Source organism: Rutilus rutilus, assembly GCF_951802725.1.
Source record: "Rutilus rutilus genome assembly, chromosome: 10".
NCBI classification, from domain to species: Eukaryota; Metazoa; Chordata; class Actinopteri; order Cypriniformes; family Leuciscidae; genus Rutilus; species Rutilus rutilus.
The window spans coordinates 13,474,766-13,487,147 of record NC_140215.1 but is presented as its reverse complement, the minus strand read 5'-3'; the positions used below and the strand labels follow the sequence as shown (position 1 = coordinate 13,487,147).

Sequence of the window (12,382 nt, the reverse complement as noted above, 5' to 3'; positions counted from 1 at the left end):
CCAAAATGCTTCACAATCACTAACTACAAACAATAAAACAATATATCTCATAGACATAATAGTGATCAAAACCTCTTCATGGATATTCCCAAATAGTATTCAAAAGATGTGATTTTAACATGACTTTAAACATAGCTAATGATTTGGCAGACTTAACAGAAAGAGGGAGATCATTCCAGAGTTTAGGGCCCATCTGATGGCCGATGATGTGGCCACACAGCAAGGCGGTAACTAAACCACACACACTGACATGCCTTTTCCCCTTTTGTTTGTTTACATGTTATTTTGGTTGTCCTTTATTACATTTTATAATTCAATCTTTTGTTGCAGATCATCCTATATATTTCACAATAAAGACACACACAGATTTGGTTCATTTTACCCACTTTATTTATAATTTACACTTTTACCATACATGACTAGGTTGGGTGCACACTTTCTAGTTATTAGTGGTATATTGTGTTTACATTTATTTCTTTTGAGTTTAAGTTGCTTACGTGGGAAGAGCAGAGGTTTGGCACTGTCTGGGACGCTGCGCTCTGGTGGAGGTCCATTCCAATAAAGGACCGGCTGGCATCAGTTGCTGCCATTTTGTTCTGTTGGGCTAATCCATGTTGCCAATTAGCTGGGGGATGTATGATTAACTGTATGTTTGTTTTGTTTATTATAATTCTATTTGTATTTTGTTGATTATAATTATTTGGGTAAATTACTTTGGTTTATGACCTATTTCTTTATTTCTGAAGTTAATTACTTTATTTATTGTAATTGTGTTAAGTGATGTTTGTGGTGTTCCCTGTGTATGTGTAATGGACTAGTCCTTTGTGTATATAAGTTCCCCTTGTGTGTCATTTGGGAGGTCATGTTGTTTTGTTAGTTGGTTTGATTACTGTTAAGTTTGGTTCTGTTCAGTTTGGTTCTGTTCAGTTGATCCTTTTTATGGGCCCAGACCTGACTTTATTTTGTTCAGTTTTTCAAATTATTTAATTTGTAACTTTGTTTTTGTATTTAATAAATAATTTTTGGTTGGAAATCCTGTGTCCTTTGCCCTTGACTGCTTGGTCCCTCACAGCCCACATGAGAGAAAGCCCTGTCACCCTTACTGGGGTTATACTTATACACCCCTCTGATCTCAGGGGTCTATAGGAGTGAAGACTGACAACAGGGCTAGGTTGTGTAGAGCCTTGAAAACAAGTATGAGAATCGTGTAAATAATTATATACCAGACAGGCATCCATTTCAGTGAAATTAGTAACAGATTCATGTTTCTTGGCAGACTTAAGCATTCTAGCTGCTGCATTCAGTTTTTTTCTGTAAGCCTGCAAGTGCTCTGGCATAATATTCCATAGTAACGGGAATTACAGTAGTTCATTTGTGTAAAACCACGGCAGATAAGAATGGTTAAGTCTTGGCTTAAAGACATAAACAAATTAAACTGGTTGGTAAAATGTAATTTATTTGACTATCCATTTTTAAATCGATGTTCAAAACAACCAGGTGGAGGCAGTATGTTCACAGATGGTTTTTTAAACAGGTGTTTACGCATAGAGTTAGAAGTTTTGGTGGAGGGAACGTATACAGCTATCATCACACAAACACTAGAAGCCACAAGTTGGATGTCCAACATCACCATCAAAAGGATGTAACTAAGTGTTTGTCTGCAGTATGTTCAATAAAGTAATCGAAGAGTTGAAGTCGACTACAAGACCTGACAGTGTGTAAAGCGTGCGTTGCATATCTAAGCCAATGGCAGCTATAGGAGCTGCTTTACCAGTAACAAACTATAACACTGGAAATACTCTTCACAACATTAACATCATTTAGAAACTTATTTGTTTGATCAAAATTTATATTGACTTAAACTGTTTGATTTAGAGATAACATCAAGTCAATATCAGTGAATAATGAGCCAATATTTGTGTAGGCTTATGCGCACTCTTTAAAGGTTATTTGTGTAATGTTTTAAACAGAATCCTTTCGATTTACATTTAGATTAAATATGCCACTCTCATAAAGTTAAGCTCACAGACTATATGAAATTATCTGTTAGATTTTTCAGGTAGACTATCTGCAGCCCCTAAGCAGTGGTGTATACGTGATAACCACGTATAGGCTACGCTGTATACCCACTAGGAAAGGCCAAGGATTTCCGTGGTATACCCACTTAAAAAAGCGTGAGGATACGTAACAACTTCGTTTTGTCAGAACTTTCTCACTTTCATTCATAAATTCACCCCGTCTGTGTTTGCGAAGCGACACAGATCGAATCACGGAATCCAGTCACAAATGGAACTTGCTGTAGCCTATAAAGCAGAACGTCACAGAATTTGGCCATTTTTGAATGAATAAATCAAAAGTAGGGCTGTACAATTAATCAAATCTCGATATGGAATAGTGTCTGTGAATATTAAAGCTCAAAGAGACTGCAATTGTTCTACACATCTCTGGGAATGAGCGCTCAATGTGTAGGCCTACTCTACTTCTAGCCTACACACACACTGGAGCACGCGTGACGATCGTGGTGTTTTCAGCGTTTCATTGTATTGAGACATGATGTAGGCTACACGTGAAATGAAGCTTTAGCATAAGTTCTGCCAGGAAGACTCAATTGTTACGTCACTTATTACCTTCTCATCTATCCAATCACATTCCTATACTTGTGGTATAAAAGATTGGTACACACGTCTAAGTTTGCAGATGCTGACGCTTCAATTCACCTCCATCCTCCCCACCACCACCAAGATGGGTCTTTCCCTCCATCCTCCCCACCACCACCAAGATGGGTCTTTCCCTCCATCCTCCCCAACACCACCAGGATGGTCCCTTCCCTCCATCCACCCCACCACCACCAAGATGGTCCCTTCCTATACCTCGCAGGGGGTCGGCTGCGCCCCTGCCTTCGTCTTCAGGCAGGATATGCAGATCCGGACCCTCGGATTGCAAGCTACGGACGGGGCCTACGCCAAAGAACTTGATTGCTTGTCGGGCTGTTAATAAATGTTTAATTGTCACAGTATTTATTCTCCCGAGTTGCTATGAGAGTCACTTCACGAGAATTTCACCATTTCATTTGATAAAACTGTCGTCATTCATTCGTATCATATACAGACAGAAACTGTAATGTCTTTACGACAACCTGTCAAAATAAAAGTTCGGTATAACTTGAAGAAATTATAACAGTAATTACTATTGCACAGTAGAGTATACTTCAAGTAGGCCTAATAATAATAATAATAATAATAATAATTTATTAAAATACACAGAAACTCAAATGTCTACAACCCACCAAAAAAAAAAAAGTTCGGTCTAACTCACAAAAATTATGAAAGAAATTGCACAGTAAATGTACTTTAAATAATAATAATAATAATAATAATAATAATAATAATGAATCTATTAAAATGTTATTTTAATGGAATATCACACAAGTTTTCATACATGTTTTAATTTAAACAGTAAACTTGCCAAAACAATAACACCTTTTTTTTTTCTTTTTTTTTAACACCATTTCTAAAAGTAAATTTATATTTGTGCCTATAATGTTTTAAATTGTTTTAAATAAAAAAAAAATTAATAAAAATGTAATTGTCAGCTGATAAAACCTGTGCTTCAGGGACCATATTCACATAACATCTAAGGCTAAATGTAGCTCTTAACTGGCTGAGTTAGATGGTGATTAACACTAAACAGAAGAAAATCAGTCCAGTCTCCCCAGCCGTAAATGTCATTGGCTGTTAAAGTCTTGTGTTGCTTATAAGAAATTGACATGTTGATAACTCTTAGTGTTTCATAATGCTCTCAATTACATGTCGATGCATACTGTATGCATTAGTGAGCGTGGTGCTTATGGGGTGACGGGGTGTATCACAGTATACTCACTACAAAAAACTAGACTACACCACAGCCCCTATCATCACTTGGAAAAAGGCGCTTCAACCCCTGTGATGTGTGGCAGCAACAGGGCGAGATCCATCTCGTGAGGATGATCAAGCAGACGCAAAGTGGAATACCATAACATTCTCAAGTTTATTAAGGAAGAAGTGTCATATCTATACACACGATAAATATCCCTTATGACTAATATAAATATTTAAAATACTCATATTTCGTTTTTTAACATTTACATTTCTACAGGCTTATCTCATCTCATTATCCAATATTTGTGAACAAAAGTGTAGGCTACATACCAAACAATTACATCCTGTTTCATTCTCGTGACTTTAAGTACACATTAAGTGACATTAAAGTATAAAAGCAGGGCTCTTTTTGGAACTTCACAAACACTTCCTCTGAGATTCAACTATCTGAAAATCAAGGTGAGTTTTTGGAACAGAAACCTACTGAATAACATTTTTAAAGTATCTTTGTGCTTTGTCTTTAAAATGCATTGAGAATCCACAGTGTTCAGCATATGAGTACAGACATTTAACCTTTCCTGCTTATTCATTTTTTGGTTCATTTCAGGTTCATGATGGCAATGCTGAGAACTCTAATTCTTCTTTTCATTATCTTCTCCATGGGAAATGCAGAAGGTAACCTTTACAACCTTAAACATTTAATTGTAAAACCCTTTAATAGAGCATTTTGGAAATGTACAATATTCCATTTACTAATATCTGCATGATTAATGAGGGATTTACAGTGTCAAAGTACGCTTAATTTCGGCACATAATCACACAAACATTAGCTACATAAAATAATAAAAAATAAAAACATTATTTTCTGTGAGTATTACAAAAGCCCTATAACATTTATGTACTGGATGCACAGTTAATTTAGTTGAAAAATGCCCCTATGGATGGACAAATTTTGGACTCCGGTGCTACAAGTACTTCCCTCAGTCGGTTAACTGGATCACAGCAGAGGTAATGTATAGTACAACAAGGTGATGTGGACAACACTTTTTATTAGGTGTCTTTACATCTAAATAAATAAATAAATAGTTCAGTACAATGTACTTAATGTGTTGATGTTAAACACTTTTGCTGCTATTGAGGTGGGAAATGGTTAAGGTTAGGGACAGGTTTGATGGTATGGTTAGGTTTAAGGTTGGGTTAAGGTGTAAGGGACGGATCAACAGTGTAATCATAGATCTAATTACAGAAATTAATTACAGCTGTATTAATTGGATGCAATTTTTTAAATATAAGTACAATGCAAAAACATGTATGTACACAATAAGTGCACTGAATCAAATGATTAATTTAACTGTTAGTACATATTAGTTAAAGACACTTCATATAAAGTGGGAATGGTGATTTTTTTTTTTTTTTTTAAGTAAAACTTTCTTTTCTGCAATACAGAAAACTGATACTGATCAAATAATCAATCAGAGCAGACTTTGTTTGCAAATGACTAAAATGTAGTTTAAAAAGTCACTTATGCTTTCTGCTAAAAAGATTAGATTTTATATTGACAAAAAAAAATCTTTCTCTTCAGAAAAACTGTCAAACTCTTGGTGCGAATCTTGCATCTGTGCATAGTAAACCGGAAAATGATTTCCTGCTGAGTCTGTTGCCTTCTTCCACAGTATTGTGGGTTGGTGGTCATGATGGTGAACAAGTAAGTTAAAGTGTGCCCTAAAGAGACCCATTTGTTTGTCTAAACTAAATTTCTGCTTGAAAAAGTAAAGGCAATGTTTCTATGAAGATGGTTTGACTTCAAAGCCAAAGTTAATTAGCTTCTTAAGTCTGACTACAGTAGTGCACTTTTTGTATTCATTCTCTTCACTCATTAGGAGGGACAGTGGTTGTGGAGTGATGGAACTGTGAATGATTTTACCAACTGGTGCTCTGGAGAACCTAACAATGCCGGTGGTCCCGAGAACTGTTTGGAGATCAACTGGCCCTGTGAGAATACGTTTTTTTTAATTTAATATAATTTACAATTTGATATTATATGGTAACATGAAATGACTCATTTGGATTTCACAAAGTACTTTAAGTTGAACATTCTATTTTATTTTGATTCTAACTCCACTATAATGATCAGAATAACTTATTTCATTATTCCACCCTACAGCTAACCGTTGCTGGAACGATGCAACCTGTTCAGCCTCAAAGAACTATATTTGTGTTGCAGACGTGTGAGATCATATGCAGTCATCCTGCTCCACATGTACTTTGACTGTACAACATTTACTTTTTCTGATCTTATATTCACAAAAATGTTATTCTGAAATCAAATCTCTTCTAAACTTTAATCTCTTCTCAATATTTTCTCTGTAACACTCCTCAGTTTAATTAAAGCATTGATAAAGCAAATCATGTGCATTGTGGACAATCAAATTAATGTATATAAAAATTATAAGTATATTGCATAGCAAGGTTTGAGGATATGGTTAGTGGAATGGCATTAAATGAAGTCATCAACAGGGAAGGGGTTAAAATCCGCGTGAACCGGAAGTTGCAAACGACTTTTCTCCAGTGTTGTGACGTATTTCCCAGTGAAAAGGTATATTGAACAGAGGGCAGGGTTTTACTCTAGCGCTCCTCCTCTCCATCTCTCGCTCATAGCAGACTAACGGTTTGAGGGGAGTGGTTAAGCGTTTCCCAAACCAAGCCGTCAAACATACGTCATCAGGGAAGGTCCTCCAATGCAGAGGGGAGGGGCATTTTCAGATTTTGATTAAAGATTACAAAGCCAAAAAAAATGTTTGTGTGGATTGACTTGCATGGATGAATTGTTCACCACAAAACTATCAATTTAGGCAAACAAAGTAAATATGGTCAATTTTGAATTCATGTGGACTTTAAAGCAAGCTGCACACAGCTGCTTCATCATTGACAAACACTAAAGACGTCTGTGTCCGACAATGGATTGTAAGCAAATTTGGACTTCATCCAGGGCTCTTTCTGTTTTCTGTCTTACTTATTTCGGTGTGAGAAACCTCTGCAAAAGAATCTAACTGAATGACGAACAATTTCAGACCATTTTCTAAACCTCTTTGACCAATTAGATCAGTAATGATTCTGGCTATTTGCATTGCTATTCTGGCATTCCTAGTTCTGATTCTAAACAGCTGATAGAAAACACACAGGACATGATCAGAAAAAAGTATTCTTTGGTCAGAATAAAGTAATCTCCAACATTTATCTGTAGTATTGTACTGGGGGATCACAATGTAGCTGTATGCCCTGATTTTAGTATGGCCTAGAACGTGTAATTTTCACTAAAAGAAAAAAAGAGTCTGTCACTCAAACTTTAAAGTGTTTTTGTTGTTGTTTTCTGTTTAACTTTTCAATCAACATTTCACATCAAATGGCCTAGACTATAGAGCATATTTTCCACCGTTTTATATTTTGTTAAAACATACTTTTTCAAACTCAATGCCTTTCATATATCTTCACCAAATCTTCATATAATGCTGGCAAAAAGCCTTTGGATCAAGCAAACCACTGTCATAGAAAGCCATGTCTTTAAATGCTGACATTAACAAATAATAATTATATTATCTCCATTATCAATGATTGTCTATGATTTCTCTCAATTAGTTTACGGTTCCTTTGTTGAAAGACATAAATGTATAATCCCCCAATTTTTTTAAAACAATTAATTTAAAGATCTCATGATGATACTCGAATTAAAGAAGAAAAAGAAAAAAAGAAATTCACGAGTTCACACTTACATACAATTAGAGGAGTAAAGTTCAATGCATATTTGGCGTGCTGTCCGGGGGGAGGGCTCCGAGCTCGGAGTTCGGCCCAAACCCAGAGTTTCGACAAACATGTCTTCTAATATCCTCAGTTGTTGCGTATACCGAGCTGCATCGAACACATTTGTAAATTACTTTCCTTGAACCCATTGTGCGAGTTCACTTTAATACTGCGTGCTTTATATACATGTTGCTGGACTGCAGTTCTGACACACCCACCAAACAAGAGAAAACGTATCTCAAAGCCCGTTGCACACCGGTGCACGCCGTTTCCAGGAAACATGACGTTCAGCCCGGAAACCATAGCAAAACGTTGCGCACCGTTTTGAACTTGAACGTGCCCCAGATCTGCACACTCCGCCCACTCGTTCACTCTCCCCTGATTACTGATTCACCTCACCTGCACCTCATCATCATCAGCTCCCTATAACACCACTTCACCATCAGTTCACTGTCTAGCCAACTGCCATTAAATCGAAGAAGAAGAAGAAGAAGAAGAAGAAGACCTCGTCTTTACCAAGACATGCAAGACTCACTCCCAAGACTTACCTGATCTACTTACCTGCGATACTCATCTTCAGTCTGTGTTCCTGTTTACCATCTGCCATCACCGCTGATCTTCTTCATCTTCCGTTCTCCAGCCTGGTCTACCTCCATCTGCAAAAGACATTCAGTTATTTCTGAACACAAGCTCAAGACACTTTCACGTTTTATTCCACGACATACAACATAAAACATCAACTTTACCCCACTCGTGATTTTTTTAAGCTGTTATGTGTATTGAAAAAGGCAGTTGCTAACAAGTGGCGGAATGGGACTACAGAGGCTGTCAAGGAGATTAAAGGTCATCATGCTGAACAGGTAAGCTCAGTCCACTTTTACAGCCTAGTTTTGCTTATTGTGCTCTTATAAACTTTTAACTCCACCGTTCTGGGAAAGTTTGTAGATAACTGAGAGTTGTCGGAAGCTTAAGTTATGGTGACGTTGAATTTGTGGGACCGTGCACCATGGTGTAGTTAGTTTATACTGGTGGGCCAAAGAGTATCAGATGGCCCACAGGTTGGTGAAGGTGACGTGATGTCCGACCCAGGTGGAGTCGACGGTCCAAGGGAGCTCAGCGAGGCCGAATGCCCGATGGTCACTGCTGATGTTGAGGGACGGAGGAGCGCAGGTGGAGGTGGAACGACACGATCTGAGGCTGGAAGCGGAGCCACGGGATCCCCATGCCCTGGAGGAGGCGGCTCACTGTAGGCCTACGTGTAACCTAGTCACTGAGAGGAGGCAACGGAGGTACACTGGTACACTGGCAGTAGACGTGGCAATACAACTATCCATAGGAACATTCAGAAGATGAGGTGGGAGAGTAAGGCTTGGTTGAACCAGTGACTCCAATACAGAATAATCTTCTAACCAAACCCTCGACTTCCACACATACTCTCTCGGCGATGGATGGGACAGCCAGTTCGCACATCTGGTCAGAAGGGCTCCACTCAGGCTCTGGTGTGATTTCAGGCTCAGTCGCTCCTCCTAGTGCAGGCTCCATCATCACAGCTGAGCCATTCTCTCCATCTGCGGTGGGCACGTGCTGCCTCTCCTCGCAGTCAATGGGTTTCTGGCTGGTTATAGGGTCCACAGGTTGTATGGATTGGAGGTAGAGCCTCTCCAGACATTGAACAATGGCTTGACAATCTACTTGATGATAGTAGTTCGCCCCGATCCAATACAGTAATTTGAGCGTCTCGGCAAGCAGGCAGAATTGTAGCATGTAATCAGCATGGTGAGGCCTCTCCTGGCCAAAGCAGTAAACTGCGCTGCTAAATCCATTTGGGGTCGGTTCATCTGTCACGCACCTAAGCGTGGTGAAGGCAGATGACTCAAAATAGACTTTAATAAAAGAACGTAAAGTAAACCATAACCAAACTCAGATAACATGTTAACAAGAATTTCATAACATATAGTAACATAAAATAGCTTATTTCTCAAAAAATGCCTTAAAGTAATAGTTCACCCCAAAATGAAAATTGTCACCCTCGTTGTCATGAATGCTCAGAGACAAGAAGATCGATCCAAATGCAGCTTTATTAAATAAGGGTAATCCAAATTCGTAAACCAGTAAACGGGCAGTGGTCAAGGCAGGCGGCAATAAACAGAGTCCAATAAACAGTCCAGGGTCAAAACAGAAAACAAACACGGAATAAACGCTCGGAAATGCAGACTGACAGTACAACAAGACTTCGCAGTGAGTGAATGAATGAACATGGTATAAATAGACAGACTAACAGGATGAGACAGGTGAATACAATCAGTGAATGAGGTACAGGTGAATGTGATCAGTGATGAGTGATGATGAGTCCAGGCAGTGAGTTATGGGAATTGTAGTTTGTGAGTGAATAGGAGAGTCTTATGTGGAGTGCCCTCTGGTGGCTCTCAAGGGCACTCCAGCTGGTGATCGTTACATAGCCCCCCCTTTAAGGAGCGGATTCCAGACGCTCCTAAACTGTCCAGGAGGGAGGTGGAGCGGAGGCGGACCCGGGGGCGGGATGGAGGGCCAGGCCCGTGGAGCGGCAGAGGACCTGGATACTGCAGCAGGATGGGAGGCCAGGGCGGATCAGGCTGTGCAGGTGACCAGGGTGGAGCAGGGTGTGCAGGTGACCAGGGTGGAGCAGGGTGTGCAGGCGACCAGGGCGGAGCAGGCTGTGCAGGCGACCAGGGGGGAGACAACCCTTCAGGCGGCCAGGGAGGAGACGAACCTTCAGGCGGCCAGGGCGGAGACGACCATTCAGGCGGCCAAGGAGGAGACGACCCTTCAGGCGGCCAGGGCGGAGACGAACCTTCAGGCGGCCAGGGCGGAGACGAACCTTCAGGCGGCCTGGGCGGAGACTTTCCCTCGGGCGGCCACGGCGGTGAAGACCCCACGGCGGTGAAGACCCCTCGGGCGGCCACGGCGGTGAAGACCCCTCGGGCGGCCACGGCGGTGAAGACCCCTCGGGCGGCCACGGCGGTGAAGACCCCTCGGGCGGCCACGGCGGAGGAACTGGAACAGACACCAACGGCTCGGGAACTGGAACTGGCACCACCGGAACTGGCACTGGAACTGGTACCACCGGAACTGGCACTGGAACTGGCACCACTGGCTCTGGCTCAGGAACAGACACAGACACTGGCTCCGACTCAGGAACTGGAACAGACACTGGCTCCGGCTCTGGATCTGGAACAGACACCGGCTCAGGGAAAGGCATGTCGGCAGCCATCTCTGCTGAGGGTAACTCTGCTGAGGACACTGGCTCGACGGAGACCATCTTGTCCCGAGACACTGGTTCGGCGGAGACCATCTTGTCCTGAGACACTGGCTCGGCGGTGGCCATCTTGTCCGAAGACACAGGTGTGGAGTCGGCCATCTTGTCCGAAGACACAGGCGTGGAGTCGGCCATCTTGTCCGAAGACACAGGCGTGGAGTCGGCCATCTTGTCCGAAGACACAGGCGTGGATTCGGCCATCTTGTCCGAAGACACAGGCGTGGATTCGGCCATCTTGTCCGAAGACACAGGTGTAGAAAAAGGAACAGATTCAGGCTCAGGAACAGATTCAGTCTCGGCGGGACGAGACTCTTGACGGGCGGACGTGACGTGAAGCTCAGTCTCTGGATCGGCAGAAGCGACGTGAAGCTCAGTCTCTGGATCGGCAGAAGCGACGTGAAGCTCAGTCTCTGGATCAGGATCAGCGCGCTCTGAGCTTGACGCGACCAGCGTCAGCGAGGGCTTTGAACTGGACAGGACCAGCGGTGAAGAGGGCTCTGAGCTGGACAGGACCAACGGCGAAAAGGGCTCTGGGCTGGACGAGACCAGCGGCGAAGAGGGCTCTGTGCTGGACGGGACCAGCGGTGAAGAGGGCTCTGTGCTGGACGGGACCAGCGGTGAAGAGGGCTCTGTGCTGGACGGGACCAGCGGTGAAGAGGGCTCTGTGCTGGACGGGACCAGCGGTGAAGAGGGCTCTGTGCTGGACGGGACCAGCGGTGAAGAGAGCTCTGTGCTGGACGGGACCAGCGGTGAAGGCTCTAGCTTGGCGGGCATGTCGCTTGCTGTCTCAGGCGCGGCGGACATGACGCTCTCAGTCTCAGGGGCGGCGGGCATGACGCATACTGCCTTGGCTTCGGCAGATTTGGCGTGAGTTGCGGGCTCGGCTGGACTGGCGTGAAGTGCAGACGGTGACATGGCGTGCCACGGAAGGAAGCTCTCCAGACATCTGGAGAGTGCCTCTCTCCAATCCAGACCGGAGAGATCGGGGAGCTCCCTCGGGTCAACCTCCTTAGCCCCCAGCCGGTAACACAACTTAATTGCTTCATCACCCAGAGAGCAAGAGGCAGCGAGAGGAACAAACCCCCAGGTGTACTGGAACAGATCGAGGCTATCCAGGGCCAAGGCCGCGATCTGTCCAGCGAACTCCCGGCTCATGCTGGGGAGATCAGGCGAGATCCGTACTGCTGGATTTCTGGAGCTCATAGCTGCTGGATCTGGGTGTGGCGAAGTCTTCTGTCATGAATGCTCAGAGACAAGAAGATCGATCCAAATGCAGCTTTATTAAATAAGGGTAATCCAAATTCGTAAACCAGTAAACGGGCAGTGGTCAAGGCAGGCGGCAATAAACAGAGTCCAATAAACAGTCCAGGGTCAAAACAGAAAACAAACACGGAATAAACGCTCGGAAATGCAGACTGACAGTACAACAAGA

At 42.6% G+C, this 12,382-nt stretch overlaps 1 protein-coding gene across 1 annotated transcript; it reads left to right on the top strand.

Moving 5' to 3' along the window:
* The first annotated feature begins 4,226 nt into the window (after positions 1-4,226).
* Positions 4,227-6,263, top strand: LOC311298809 (ladderlectin-like). The gene is made up of 6 exons (XM_084422067.1): positions 4,227-4,316; positions 4,465-4,532; positions 4,771-4,865; positions 5,440-5,562; positions 5,738-5,849; positions 6,022-6,263. The coding sequence occupies exons 2-6, from the start codon at positions 4,469-4,471 to the stop codon at positions 6,087-6,089; spliced, it is 462 nt and encodes a 153-aa protein (XP_084278193.1). The 5' UTR covers positions 4,227-4,316; positions 4,465-4,468; the 3' UTR covers positions 6,090-6,263.
* The last annotated feature ends 6,119 nt before the right edge of the window (positions 6,264-12,382 follow it).